This window comes from Tympanuchus pallidicinctus, unplaced genomic scaffold (assembly GCF_026119805.1).
Source record: "Tympanuchus pallidicinctus isolate F22 unplaced genomic scaffold, pur_lepc_1.0 scaffold2, whole genome shotgun sequence".
NCBI lineage: Eukaryota > Metazoa > Chordata > Aves > Galliformes > Phasianidae > Tympanuchus > Tympanuchus pallidicinctus.
Window position 1 is genome coordinate 44,434,252 of NW_026294721.1, and position 14,953 is coordinate 44,449,204.

The 14,953-nt window shown below is 44.5% G+C and overlaps 2 protein-coding genes across 2 annotated transcripts; one reads left to right on the forward strand and one right to left on the reverse strand.

Annotated features, from left to right (window-relative positions):
* Positions 1-254: 254 nt before the first annotated feature.
* Positions 255-7,210, reverse strand: LOC128080637 (estradiol 17-beta-dehydrogenase 11-like). The gene is made up of 7 exons (XM_052683024.1): positions 6,954-7,210; positions 4,954-5,061; positions 4,467-4,598; positions 3,773-3,879; positions 2,542-2,679; positions 2,226-2,342; positions 255-944 (listed from the first exon to the last, which is right to left on the reverse strand). The coding sequence occupies exons 1-7, from the start codon at positions 7,161-7,163 to the stop codon at positions 857-859; spliced, it is 900 nt and encodes a 299-aa protein (XP_052538984.1). The 5' UTR covers positions 7,164-7,210; the 3' UTR covers positions 255-856.
* Positions 7,211-7,385: 175 nt separating this feature from the next.
* On the forward strand, positions 7,386-14,445 carry NUDT9 (nudix hydrolase 9). The gene is made up of 8 exons (XM_052683022.1): positions 7,386-7,607; positions 8,590-8,829; positions 9,789-9,884; positions 10,507-10,593; positions 11,417-11,528; positions 12,263-12,409; positions 12,620-12,704; positions 13,760-14,445. Exons 1-8 carry the CDS (start codon positions 7,477-7,479, stop codon positions 13,933-13,935), a joined length of 1,074 nt encoding a protein of 357 aa, XP_052538982.1. The 5' UTR covers positions 7,386-7,476; the 3' UTR covers positions 13,936-14,445.
* Positions 14,446-14,953: the final 508 nt, after the last annotated feature.

Genomic DNA, 14,953 nt, shown 5'->3' on the forward strand with positions numbered 1-14,953 from the left:
TGCCTTCTAGTATAGGGAGAAAAATAGTGCTATTTTTTTCTGCATTCTTATGAATATGAAATAAATCACATTTGTGGTGCACATGAAACAGAACAGGGCACCCAGAAATTTGTAAGGAAATCACAGAATCATAGAATGGCCTGGGCTGAAAAGGTCCACAATGATCATCAAAGTTTCAACCCCCCTGCTATGTGCAGGGTTGCTTTGTTTTAAAGGTGTTTGTCTGGGAGGCAGAGAATATGTTACTTGACAACTTCTGGGTGGAGAACTGCATTTATTCTGTATAAGTTGTACTGACGGTGCTCATGCATAATGGACAATCAACATACTTAGGTAACACGTGATTAAAAGGCTGTATTATTTCAAGTACTCATTACAAAAGCACAAAACATGGAGTGTGCAGCACAAGGCTCCTTGAACTTAAAATGGTTCATTAAGATGAAGTGGGACACCTTGAAGCACTCCTCCCCACACAAGACAGTGTTGCTCAGTGATAAGACCAGATTAATTTACACTCAGGCAATCCCACTGTATTCATATAGGTAGCTGCTCTTACCCCAAAATAGGGCTTGATGGGTTTCTTGTCTGCTACAGCACTAGGAGTCAGAGATCGTAGAATGCACAGCCAGAACAGTCCTTCTGACTTCTAGAGCTGCATCTCTGCTCTGCTAACACACCATGTTATGCACATCTGTTCCTGCTGCAGGTGTGGGATGGACCATTAAGGTGTGATGGGAAGCGGTGGCCTGGAAGAAGTACCCATCTTAATTCTGCTCTGAATCCAAATTGCTGTGCTACACTCAGCATATGTTCTGCTTTCACTCATTTCATGGGGAAATGAGAAACAATTTCTTTTTCACTGATTGCTTCTATGCCCAACAATTGCATCAAACTTAACATCAGTCAGCTTTTTGAGAACATTCGAGGCACGTTCTGGAATCAACCTGGAGGATAAAAAAAAAAAAAAAAGCCAATGAAATTAAACCTAGGGTAAGAATTCAGGTTTTGGAGACAGTGGCACCACAGGTGAGACTGGAGCTCATCTGGGCACAGAATGCACGTTCACATCAGACTGAGACCAGATCTTAAATCTGGGGAGTATTTCCTAAAAACCCACTGCCTTCATAACTCTTTGACTAGTTTGACAGTCCCTTCAGCACCTTCCTCCTTTTATGATCACTTCAAGGACAGATATCCACTGCAAAGGATGTTGGCTGCAACACTGCTTGCAGGGCCCTGGAAGGTTTAACACTGAGTAGAGAGCTGTGCTTATAAAGTGGCTTTTCTGCTTTCGAAAGCAGCAGTCTGAGGAAAGGATGGGATGGTAAAAGAGAGACCTTGAGGTGCACTTTCCTCTTCTATGATTTTTTTTTCTTAGCGTGAGCCATGTCTCTTTGTGTCTGCTTGCTCCTAGCTTAACATGGAGTTATCTTAAGGGTTATGACAGTAGTAACCACCACTTCTTTGTGGCTTTGCACACTTCTGCTGTCCAAATATCCCTTGGAATGCAAGAGTTGTTTCTTAACTGATGTTGAGTTTCATTAACAAGCTATTATGAAGTGTTTCCTGGGATGCTATAGCAGTTAACTGAAGTGCCAGTGTAGTTGTTCTTATGTAAATGCCAGGTTTCCAGTCAGAGCTCCAGTAAAAACAGAGCCCCACTAAAGCAGCAGCTACAATGAATATTTAAGAAGTCTGAGGACAAATTTCACTTCACATGGCAGATAGGAGCAGCATTCTCAGCCTCCATGACCTAGACCTTGTGGTGTTGACATCAGGAAATGAACACTAAAAAGCAGCAGTTGTTCAGCTATTTCTGGAGCTTGCCTGGGGCTGCTGGTCCAGAGAAACTGTTCTTTGCGAGCCCTGTGGCAATTCCCATTTGTGAAGGGAAAGGGATCCCTTGATCTCTCTCTGCCTGAAGTAAAATGTGGAATGACATAAATAACTCAATGCAGTGGTGAAAAACATTGAAGATAGTAGAAAATAAATGAAATCAGGTTGAACTAAACTTCTCATATCAATCTGTCATGCAGGAGTATTTCTATGCTGCCAAATGTTGTATTTGACTACTAACAGTGCTAGTTACACTTCCTCCTACAGTGAGGCTTAAACTTGAAGCAGATGTTAACAGGTGTGATGCTTGCACACTCTTGCAGTTATGTTGCATCTTTTTTCCCCCTTCTTTGGTGGTTTGTATGTGTGTGTGTGTGCACGCCACTTACATTTCAGAAAGTAAAGCAAAGCTCAGCTGTGGTGGAACAAAAACCATTTTCTGGTTGGTCACTATTCCTTCCATCAGTGCCTTCACAACTTCATCAACCTCCAAGATCTTTCCAAGCCTAAAATCAAAAGAATGCATATATGAGATATATATGAGTGATAAAACATGGGCAGCAGCTGAATATGAAATAGGATGCTTCACGTGCGTGTGCACAAAGTCAGGTAAATAAGGGACAACTGCTATGTGGGACATACACTCAGTTTGAATAACAGAGGTAAAGCAGGGGCAAATATGTAATGCTGACTTGTGACCATTACCTAGTATGGGGGTTTTTGACAAATCCAGTATTCATAAAAACTGGACAGAGACACGTTGTTTTTATTCCATCCTTTCCCAGTGAAGACAGCTCCTCCGTTAGGGCTTTATGAAATCCAACTGCAGCAAACTTGCTTGAACTGGTGGAGGAAAAGAAGCACAAATCAGAAGGCATGAATGTTATTTCTGGCCTGACAGAAATGGAAAAGGGCTGTAAGAACATGCAGTGCTGAGTAGTGAGGGAAACAATGAGAAGGCAGGGACTAATTCTAAGTTTTGTTGTGCCACATTGTAGTGCTGAAATACACATTGCAGCTTGGGGAAGACGCTATGGGATGCAAAGTGGGTGTCTTTCAGAAAGTTACCTTTATAATGAAGAGTCTGACAATGTTAGTGCATAAATCCAAAGTGTTTACTTGTTAAGAGTGGTATTAGAAAATTCTTGGCTAGCAGAAACAAATGAACATATTTGATGCTAAGGATCTGAACAATGTAATCTGATTAAAACTCCTGGCTCAGGAGTTCTGCTAAGAACAGTGACTCCCTGTGCAGGAACATACTGAGGGAAAATGGTTCTGTTTGGAACCACCACAGTAGAAGGCTAACAACATGCAGTCTGATAATATGCCATGTTACAGTTTTTCTGTAACTTTGTGCATGAGTTATAAATGCTTCTATTTTAAGTGGGCAGTGCATAGACCTCTCAGTAGTGACCTGATACTTGCAACACTAAGTATTAACGTGTTTCTTCTGTCATGTGAAAGGTTTACTGTCAAAGCCTGCATTTTACCACATGGGGGCAGAAGTATTTCTATGCACTGCAGTCGTTGCTACAAATCTAGAAATAGGAAAAGCTGCTCATTATATGTTCACTTGATAACACTACAGTGACTCACGAGAGCACTACAGTCTAAGAAGAAGGGAATAAAATACCTTTCTTAGTAAGCAAAAGTCCAGATCACTTATGGAGAGAAGAAAGATTGAAGATTGCGTTAGTTGATTTGTAACATGTCAGTCCTTCATTGGATCACCTGAATCAGTCAGAGCTAATAAGCAAATCAGAGGGTACCTCAATTGCTCCTTATGTGGTGCATGTTGTGGGCTTTTTCTCCTTAGCACTGTCCTTTGGAAGTAGCTTATTCAGTGGGAAGTTTATTTCTGTTACTCCGTGTTTGCTGGTGGAGAAGACACAATTAAAATTAAATGAAGAGAGCTGATTTTGAAGTCACTTACCAGTAAGCCACCATGAAAGAAGTTACAAATTGACCTGCTGCAGAAGCCACTGTGACAATGTGACCACGGTTGTTCTTCATCATTGTTGGCAGAAAAGCTCTTGTTGTCTTGAAAAGGTGTTTTAAAAAGGGGCAGAAATAGGGTGGGGAGGAAGAGGAGGAAAAGAGCAATGCCTTCTTAGATGTCTTCAACACTGATCCCAATTACTTGCAATTAAGTGAAGCCATCCCTAATGCAAGGTGCTACATAGCACCCAAGGCCCTGAGAAGCAGATGCCCATTCTATGTTCAGATGGTGCAATCTGATTTCCAAAGGGAACCTTTCAGCAAAGTCAAGTATCAGAGGCTGATGCTCATGTTGCTCCTAGCCTGCTTTCTAGATTTTCCTCGTCAGCAGCAACACTGCCAGTGTCTATTCCCTAGCAAGTACAATCTGTAAGCGCTCCTTTTTTCACCTGCAAGCAGAATTTCTTTAACACCTGTGACCACCACCCTGTAAGCCCCACTGACAGCTGAGTCCCCAGGGTAAGCTACCAGACTGCCAAAGAACCAAGAGCCCAGCTCTGAGATGTCCCAGCTGCATCACCTCCAAGCAGGCTGCTGGCATAGAGCTGAGTGAAGCTCTGCAGAGGATAAAGCAGGTGCTATTTTCATCCTTAACAACACTAAGGCATAAAAACAGTAGCAGCCCTTACCCAAATGTGAGCAAGAATGTTGATTTCAAACATTTTCTCAATTTGGTGGTCCTGGGTGGAGAGCAGGTCAGCAGCTGTAATCACACCAGCATTATTCACCAGGATGGAGACATCACCAATATCCTTTTTCACCTTTTAGACAAAAGGAACATGCAGCCCCATGACATTCATTATCACAGAAGTGCAAGGTTGTGAGCAACAATTAATTTAACTCTTACAATTCTGTATTTTTTTGTTTCTGTTTTTTTTTTTTCAGAGAGGAGAAAATCATGTTCTTTCCCAATCTGGTAGGAACCGTGCAGTATCCAGAAAGCTGATTTAGATCTGGTGTTTTTTCCCTTATTTACTGCCAGTATTTATAGTCTCCTACACATCACCCACAGAAAATATGCTCTACACAGTCACAGCTGGCACAATCTGCGTGAAGAACCTCTCAAAACCCATGCATGTTTGGGTAAGCCCTGGCACATGTGCCTGCTTTCCCTACCTTCTCGGCAGCGCTGTAGATCTCCTCTCTTTTGCTGCAGTCCACCACAAAAGTGTGAACGGTGGCTCCCAGCCCCTCACACTCTGTTGCTGTCTCCTTGAGGCCATGCTGTGGGAGGAAGGAAAGAAGGATACATGTATGACATGAGTGCAGTGGCATCAGTACAGCCTGCTTGGTTGCATGTGCAACCGTACATTGCCTGAGCTTTGCTGTTTGGGCACCATGGAACCTTAGGGGAGGACTTTAAATTTAGGACCTGCACAGGACTGCTGCTAGAAATGGAACATAGAGACAATAATGCCCTTGCCTCAGTAAAGCTCATTTAGCTGGACAGTGGGAAGTGGGCACCAGGTGACAGCTGGCAGCCTCCTGATTGTATGCAGAGGATTAAAGGGCGGCTGCAGGTGACAGCCTGGAGACACCACAAGTATACCCAGAATATGGCAGGAGTAACAGTTTGGCTGTGAGAAAGGAGGTATGGCACTCAATGTACAACCTGGAAAGCCTGTTGACCAATGTGTCCATGTTTTGTGTTAGACTGAAATAACAAGGCCATCTTTTACCATCAAAACAGATTAACGGTGCCATGTTCCTTCTGACCTTCCATCATCTCTTAGCTTGTCCAAAGCTCTGGGTTCCACTGCCTCCTTTAGCTACCTAATTCATTGCTTGCTAACATGTATTCAGGCATTCCTCCCAGAATTACGGGTGAGTGTTGCAGCTACAAAGCTAAGGTCAGTACCTCTTCCCTTCCCACAGGAGGTAGAAAACAAAAGCACAGATCATAAGGATTAGGGGGGACTTCTGGAGTCCAACCTTGTGATAAAGCAGGTTCCCTACAGCAGGTCACACAGGTTAAGTGTCCAGGTGAGTCCTGAATATCTCCAGAAAAAGAGACCACAAGCCCTCTGGGCAGTTGTTCCAGTGCTCTGTCACCCTCACAGTAAAGAAGTTCTTCATTGTGTTAGTATGGAACTTTTGTGTTCCAGTTTCTGACCACTGCCCTTTGTTCTACTGTTGCACGCCACTGAAAAAGAATCCACCCCCTCCAACTTGACTCCCACACTTTAGGTATTTATAAACAATTGTCAGATCCCCTCTCAGCCTTCTCCAGAATGAACAGCCTCAGCACTCTGAGCCTTTCCTCATAAAGGAAAATGCTTCAGGCTCTTAATCATCTTTGTGGCCCTCTGCTGGACCCTCTAGGAGAACCCTTTCTTTCTTGGACTGGAGAGCTCAAAACTGGATATAGTGTTCTAGATGTCTTTAAAGTAAAAAAAGGGAAGATTTAGGTTAGATGTTAGATAGAAATGTTTTACTCAGAAGGTGGTGATTGCCCAGAGAGGTTGTGAATGCCCCGTCTTTGCAGACATTTAAAGCCAGGTTGGATTGGATACTGCACAGCCTGGTCTGGTGGTTGGCAACCCTGCCCATGGCAGGGGGTTGGAACTAGATGATCTTTAAGGTCCCATCCAACTTAAGCCATTCTGTGATTTCATGTGGCCACACCAGGGAAGAATAAAGTGGGAAGAGAACCTCTCTCCACATGCTGGCCAGGCTCTTTGCAATGCACTTCTTGGGCATGACAGCACATTCCCGGCTAATGTCCAACCACCGGTCTACAGTCGGTCAGCTGTTGGTCAACCAGTACGCCGCTGGTGTTCTTGGCCACCAACCTCTGCAGAGCTCCTTTGCAGGAGGTCAGCCCCTAACCCGTAGTGATGCATTTGATGGATGACACACGACAGATGACTTGCTGCTTGGCTTCAGCCCTTCCTGCATCCCAAGAGCAGTGCCATGCATGCCCGAGTCTGTGCTGGAGGTGAGCACACAAGTACACTACTAAACATCCCCACCGCGGGGCAGCTGTACTCTCTATACATGATACTCCCCTCACCGCACACAGAGACGGCACCCAGCTCCCCGCAGCCACCTGCGGCCACGAGCCCCGCTCCCCCCGCGCCAGCAGGACCTCCCCGTCGACCCCATCCCGTTGTTACCGCCTCGACGTCCCACAGCACCAGGCGGCTCTGGCGGCGGGCGAACTCGCGGGCCGTGGCCCTGCCCAGCCCACGGGCAGCGCCCGTCACCAGCACCAGCTCCCCGCGGACGGTCTTCCTCTTGGCGGGCAGCAGCAGCTTCACCAGCGCCTCCGCGCAGGAGTACAGCAGCGTGCCCAGGAACACCAGCAGCCCCAGCGCGAGGTTCATCCTGGCGCCACCCGGCAGCCCGGAGCGCTCCTTCGGCAACTCGCAGTGCCGCCGCAAGGTGGCGCACACACCGCCGGTCCTGACCAATCGGAGAGTGTTGTGGGGAGGGAGGAGGCGTGTCCGGCGGAGAGGAGCACACCAATGGACGGAAGGCGGCGCTGATTGGCCGCGCTCCGCCCAATGAGAGGGCAGCTTGTAAGGGGGTGCTGGCGGTGGCGAGTGGTGGTGGTTGGGGTTGCTGGAGGGCGGTTCCGGCCTGGCGTCACTCCGGCGGCCCGGGCCGAGCGTCTCACCGCCGTTGTGGCGTGAGGGGATGTTGCCTTTCGCCACTGTGTTGCGTGCAGTGTCGTTCCCCGGTCTCGCTCGGGCTGTCGCCGTGTTGTCCGTTGCGGTTGTGCTGTCCCCGCCCGCCCGGTGCGCGCTGCGCCGCCGCCCGCCCCTCAGGTACGGCGGCACAGGGGGTGTGTTAGGGACAGTGGGCCGCTGCCGGCATCGCCGCTGGGTATGGGCTTGTCTGGGACCGGGCGGTTCCTCATCTCAAAAATCCCCAAAGCTTTTCACCAAGAGCTCTCGAAAATCCGTGCTTCTGTAGGTTATGGCCTCTTGTTATGCTTACAGCCTCTTATTTGGGGGCGGTCTCTTTTTTGGAGCGGTTAAAAAAAAAAACAAACAACAGTTTGTGTATTGAGATAAATCCGTGTGGGGTTTCAAAGAGCTGCACATCAAGCCCGTAATCTAAACTGCTCTTGTCACTGGTATGATGCCTGCAATTTTGGCTCCAGAAAACCTGTGTCAGGATAAGATTGCTCATGGTCTTGAGGTTTTCTCTTGTGAGTGTGTTATTTGGATGTTCATTGCCTTCCTGGCAGTAGAAGAGAGAGGTGTGTGTTACTCTGCACTGCATCATACTGAGTGTTGTATCACTGCTCAGAGCAACATGTGGAGTTACATGGAACTGTGGGAGCTGGAGGAGACTTTTGAGGATCCTCCTGTCCAGGCCTGCTGGTGTTTTGGACATTTTGTATTTACTTTCGCTTTTTCTGTCAATGGATGTGAGAACAGGCCTCTTGTAAAGCTGAGCTGTTTGTTGGTGCGTTGCCCATGTGGAGAGTGAGTGCTTGGGCAGGCCTTCAAACTGCACTCCCTGGTAAACACCTCCCAGCGAATCCTTCCAAAAGATCAGTAACTGCTCAGAGTGCTGCATAGCCCAGAAGGGCCCTTGCAGTTCTCAGCTTCCTACTCGTATGTGTTTGCATGATTCCTGAAAGAAACGATAACATATTGCTGTTCTCTAGAAAGCTCCAATCTGTTCTGCGTGGTGCAGTCTAATATGCAGATGAGACCTTTAGTAGCATGGTTAATACTTAATGAATAAGTATTCTGTGATTCTTGGAATAAGATGATACTTTCTTTTTTTTTCTTTCAGTAACTTTTCTGCAGCTCCCTGGTCCCACCTCCATCCTGTTAACATGTGTGACAGTTACAGCATTAAGAATTTCTACCACAACAAAGCTCTCACCTCCCCGTATCCCAGATCGTGTGTTGAGCGTACCCATGTTCCTGCAGATAAAGTGGATTGGTTGACTGAGTGGAAAGACTACCAACCCGTGGAGTACACTGCAGTGTCTATTTTGTCTGGACCTCAGTGGGCAGATCCTCAGGTCAGGTGAGTGGAAGGGAGACAGGTAGAAATTCTAGTGTCCTTGCTGATTTGTCTTTTCCAATCATTTTTGACATGAGAGAATAGCATTGTGGCCTTAAGAACTTGGGAGAAAATTGCCATCATGTATTTGCTTGTTTGTTCTTGAATCGTGTGCAAGATGAGAAGAACTCGAGCAGAATTGGAGGCCTGAAGCAGTGCGCTCTGACTCAGAAAGTGAGGCAGGCTGAATGCCTGATGGTAGCATTGTGACTGTATTGCTTTGTACTGGTTCTGTGAATACATTCTACTCCCAAGGAACACATTGTCCTGCTTAGCTAGGTTAGATGCATGTCTTAATCTATTGTCAGATAGTATTTTAGTAGGTGTTGATATTACTTGAAAATGCAGACTCAGTTTTTAATGTAGATTCCTGAATTGTTTGTGTGGAAAAATCTGGTCAGTCAATTGATTCTTGTGACAGTTTGAGAGGAATTGTTTTGGAGAGCAATAAATATGCTTCTGTAGAGAGCTGCCCCCCTACCAGCATGCTGTTTCACTTCCAGAGATGCACGAAGAGTGTAGGCATTAAACACTTTTTGAAAGTCAGTGATCGCGCGTAGCAACTGTGATAAAGCATACCTAATAAAATATCTGCACACTGCACTTAAATTAGGAAAGCATTTGTTGGCTTCATCGCTGGGTAACATCTTATGCTCCCTAATATAAACAGAAACAGCTTTGCAATGCTGCCTAAATGAAAAGGAGGAAATGTTGAGTGCTTTAGAGCATCGTGCTTATCTGCAGATTTAAACAGACATCATCAGCAATTGCTCAAATCTTATACCCCCCTACGGGGAAGGGAGGGCCTGCATTTTAAGTTTTAGTGTTGTTAGCCAACTGGGTGTTAATTACAGATCGCATGGCTGGCTTTCAACCAGAGGGATGTTTTGGGCTTTATAACTTCTAATTGTTCTTTCCCACAGTGATAAAGGTTTCTCTCCCAAATTTAATGAGAGAGATGGTCAAGTGGAGAGGACAAGTTGGAATGGCTTGTATGTGGTTGAGAACGGGAGGCCCCGGTGAGTGATTTTTCTTTGTCTGTGTATTTCAGTGATTTAGTTGTAGAGCTCTTAAGCATCTGTATTGGTTCTAATAGACGGTACCTGCTAGAACAAACTGAGGGTAGTCTTCCCTAGAGACAGAAAAGAATGATACCTCAGTGTGAGGGTACTGTTCCTGGAAGAAAGTTGTGCAGAGAAGCATGAAAAGGTTGGTCTGGAGTTGCCCCAGCAGTGGGTTGTGGGGACCTTAGGGAGGCAGAAGACCGGGGAAATGACAAAGTCATTTTGTTCTCCTTTACTTATGCTGTTGGTTACAAGAAGATGATCATAGAATCATAGAATGGCCTGGGTTGAAAAGGACCACAGTGATCATCTAGTTTCAACCCCCCTGCCACGGGCAGGGCCACCAACCACTAGACCAGGCTGCCCAGAGCCACATCCAGTCTGGCTTTCAATAAATCCAATGATGACAGAGAAAACTGTGTTCTCTTTTATTCTTTAAAGCTAATGCTAACATTGGGTGTATGCTGCTTTCCTTTCCTTTCTGTTATTCAAGCTTCATTAAAGCTAATTCCTTAGAGTACTTGGAACTCTGTGTAGGCAAATAGTGCTGTTAAATGCCCTGTGCCACTTATTTCAGAAACCCAGCAGGAAGGACAGGTCTCACAGGGAGAGGGTTGCTGGGGCGCTGGGGACCAAACCATGCTGCTGATCCTGTTGTGACCAGGTAAGGGATGGGTGACTGAAAGGTGATGTACAGTACAGAAAAATAGTGAGCGACTCAGTTGCAAAATCAGTGGTGTGCCTGTTTTTGCACCGTAGGAAATACTGGGTTGGTCTAATGTGTAAAAGGAGGACATAAGGTTTGGATGATCTGTTGTTGGTTTGTTTGTCTGTTTGTGTTCTGTCAATGCCTGCTCTGCTTTGGTGTTTCTGCCTCCAGAGTCTGTGTAACTACATGTGGAGGGACACACAAAGGTTTTAGGAGAGATGGTGTAGATAACAAAGCTGCAAGCTAGGAAATGCAATGCTTTTAAGGTACAGCTATAATGAAAGACATGCTACTGCATTTTAGTTCTTGCCATTATCAGAACTCTACTGAAGCTGCTCATTTATTTCTGTGAAAATACTGCAAATCTTGGTTCTATTTTGCCCCTTCAATTAGATTTTTGCTTTAGTGGCTACAGTTCTTCTAATTCCTTTCCTAGACACAGTACAGTGGATGCTTGTGGCCTTCTGTTGGTGCTAAGTAGATGATTTAGAAGTACTGCAGCCAAAATTTACTCTTCTAGCAGAAGTCATTATTGTCCTCATCTCATGAGTAGGCAGAAATAAAGTTAGAGGTGAAAGCTTTATAATGAGAGTTTCAGTAGATACAGATGTTCCGAACCTAGCAGTAAAACTGCATGGATGAGATCTTCCCAGGCAGCTGTTGTCTGTTTTTACTCAGAGATTGTACTCTACCTGATAGACTAATGTGTGAAGGTCCCACTGTTATGTTTTCCTCCTACAGAAAAGCAGAAAATAATCTTCTTTGTCATTTTCTGCAGGTGGAAGAGGGATAGAAGTGGCAGTAAAATAGCTCACCCAGTTACTGGCAAAAACATCTTGCAGTTTGTAGCTATCAAGAGGAGAGACTGTGGGGAATGGGCCATCCCTGGGGTAAGAGCAGAGCTCTGAAGTGGAAGATTTCTCCCTTTTAGCAAAGTCAAGAGCTGATAACTGATGTGTATGTGATAAAACTGTTTTGTAAGAGTGACATCATTTTGTAGAGGTGTATGGGAACTGCTCAGTCACAGCCTGAACCTCTGATTGATCACCTGAGGTGAGCAATGAGTCAGCCACAGGAGCACAGGTGAAGGCAATTCACCTGTGCTGCTGGAAGGGGTGGAGCCTGGCTCCACCTCTCCTAGACCTATTTAAGAGCTGGCTGCCAGTGAGGAAGGGTCTCTTCTGGAGATTCATTCTGCTGGAGTTTTGTAAGTGAGCCCAGGGTATGGGTAAGCTTTCTGTCTATTCTCTTTTGTTATCGTAATCTGCTTTGCCTCACTCTCTTGTTTATTTTGTAATTATAACATCTTAATATTCATTGATTGTACAAGAGGGATAGAGAAAGATATTACAAATATTTTTTTCTCGGGCCTCTCTTGGTAGGCTTCTTGCCTTTTCCACAATATAAGGCAATATATATACTTAATTCTGATACTGTCTTTTGCTTAACGTAGATATAATTTAATCTGCTCTAGATTTTGGAGGATGGATATGCTTGCTCTTTATCCACAAATACAGACTTCCTCTCAGATCCAGAGCGTGATGCAGGTGGCTGTAATACCCACCATTCAAAGAATGCTATGCCAAGTGAGCTATGAGGGTACTCATCTTTCTTTGCCTGTCAGGGGATGGTGGATCCAGGAGAGAAGATCAGCGCTACTCTGAAGCGGGAATTTGGGGAAGAGGCCTTGAACTCCTTACAGAAATCACCTGAGGAAAAAGCAGAATTGGAAAAGCAACTCCAGAGACTGTTCAGCCAGGAGCACTTTGTGGTAAGCTGTGTGTCTTTGTGGTAACCTCTGAGCTCTGTAGGTAAACTGTAGCTATTGAGGAATGAGGAATTGCAGCTGTTACTAAAATAGGCTGTGATACTCAATTTCTTGTCATGTAAGATTCTAAGGGTGAATCTGAGGAAAACACTTTGTAATGATTCCACCTCATTTTTATGCTGTTACATTTCTTTTGGTTGTTTGCTGCATTAGGTGTACAGAGGATATGTGGATGACCCTCGTAACACTGATAATGCTTGGATGGAGACAGAGGCTGTGAATTACCACGATGAAACTGGTAGGTATCTCTGCTTGTGTTCTTAGCTGCTTTTTACTGCTGATACTCTTCTGAAATAGTGGTGTCTCTGAGGCTGAGGTGTGCAATGGAAATGTATGAGCATGAAAGTGGTGTGTGAGTTCTTGGACTGAAACTAGTACGTGTGACAATCTTGTCTTTTGTGATGCTTACCCACTGCAAGTAATAGCTGTTCCCCTTTGATTTCTCTCTATCCTGAACTAAGAAAATTAAGTCATATTCAGGCAAATTCTGTGTTTTTGTGTTAGTTCCAAACCACAAAATGTGCCTTGGTGTGGAGACTGAATGCTAGGCCTGGTTTCTTTTTGGTCACTTGAGTCAGTTTAATTTCCAGTTTCAATGGTGAAGGACCTTCAGCTCTTTTTTATTCTCCTTCAGCAGCTGTGTGCTTCAGGAGCATTGCCTCTGGCAGATTTTCACTGCATTTATTGCTTGGAGATCCTGGTTACTCTCGACACCTTTTATCTTGGGTACTCTGCCAGAGTAATTTTTGTGCTTTATTTTCCTTTTGTAAACCAAATAGAATGGGCATATTTTTTTTGTTCTTTGATCTGTAATCCTGAGTTCTCATGTCTTCCCTCTTGAGATGAATTGGCTTGGTTTACTATCATTTTTGCTGCTTTGGGTAGTTAAAAGGTAAGTGTTGAAGCTTAGCATGCTGTTGGTTCTTGATTTATCAACTCCCAGAAGTAATGAAGGTTGTTCCTTTGATATTTGTTTCTCATAATTTTTTTTTAAATAATCATTTATTGTCTTGTTTATGCAGTACTGGGACTTGGCTCAGAAACCAGTTAGAAACTATAGAGAGTAATTCAGAAGCTCTTTTTTCTGCATCTCCACTGAATGGTTTTTTAAATACTTTTGAGGCTTTAATAAACTATTAATTATTCTCATTTTGTATAGGTATGCATCGCTTTCAGAATTTGGTTCCTAAAGTAGTAGAAATGGAATAGTGGAAGGGAGGAACTGATTAGGTGTGAGAAGAGAAGGTGGGAGAGAAGATGCAGGAATGTGTCTAATTCTTGTTTTGTGGACAGGTGAGACCATGGATAACTTGCCTCTGGAAGCAGGTGATGATGCTGGGATGGTGAAATGGGTTGACATCAGTGAGAAGCTCAAGCTGTATGCAAATCATAGCTACTTCATTAAGCTTGTGACGGAGAAATGGGGAGCCCACTGGAGTGAGGAACCTGGTTGTAGATGCCCTGAGTGATATAAAGGAGGAACGGACCCATGTGTGAAGGCTGGTGTTCAGCAGCCTTGGAGTTGAGATGATGCTGAACTTCTCAGTGCTCAAATACAGCATATACCACGTGTAAGAGACTTTGTTGCTGCAAGTAACGTGTAATATTGACTGCCACCTGTGTCACCTGTGTACAGCCATCCAACTGTGGGATTAGCTCTGTGTACACAGGTCAGGCAGAGCTAGCTATGACGGAACATGTTTTTAGAAGGCTTGAAATGGCTTCTTTGAATTTCTCAACGAGTGAAAAATGAGATGAACGTGGAACTGTTAACTTCATGTCTTAATTATTTGCAGCCAAATCTTCGTATCAGCAGAACTGCAAGAGATCGCTGGGATTCTTAATGTAGTTCTGAGCTACACTTAAGCTCTATTTTTGCACTTGTTTCTTGTCAGGGGTGTAAATCTCTCACAAGTCTGTGGTTTGTAGGATGATGACCTGAATAGTTACCAAGATGAATTAAAGAACTATGTATTTGATTGATCTTCTCTCTGAGTGGTTTCACTTACAATGTCCTATCAGTGACTTTTCTGATCTGTGATTAATTTAATTGCTTTCTAGCTTGCGGTATGGATGGTCTTCACATGTGGATGTCTTACAATGCTTCCATCTAAAAATATTGCTGTTGGAAGATGCATCTTCACTGGTTTTTGGCAGATATTGAGCTTCTCTTTGTACTGCATGTGAAAGTACAGCTGCTGGGGAGGCAGTGCTGTAAGCAGAATCACTGGAATGTGTGGCCTTCAAAATGCAGGTTGTGTTTTTAGGTGATGGCAGTAATTTCCAGGCAAAAGGCAAGCGTGGGCCCTTAAAGATACTGGTTATTGAAGAGTTACTAGTGTTTTTCCTGTGTGTTTTTTAGTCAAGGGGTAGGTATGTTTAATTATATAATAGTATGACAGTTGACCACAACAGAAACCTAAACAAAAATCTAGGTAGACTTTGTTTATTCAATATTTCTATGCAGAAGGCTACACTGACAGTAAA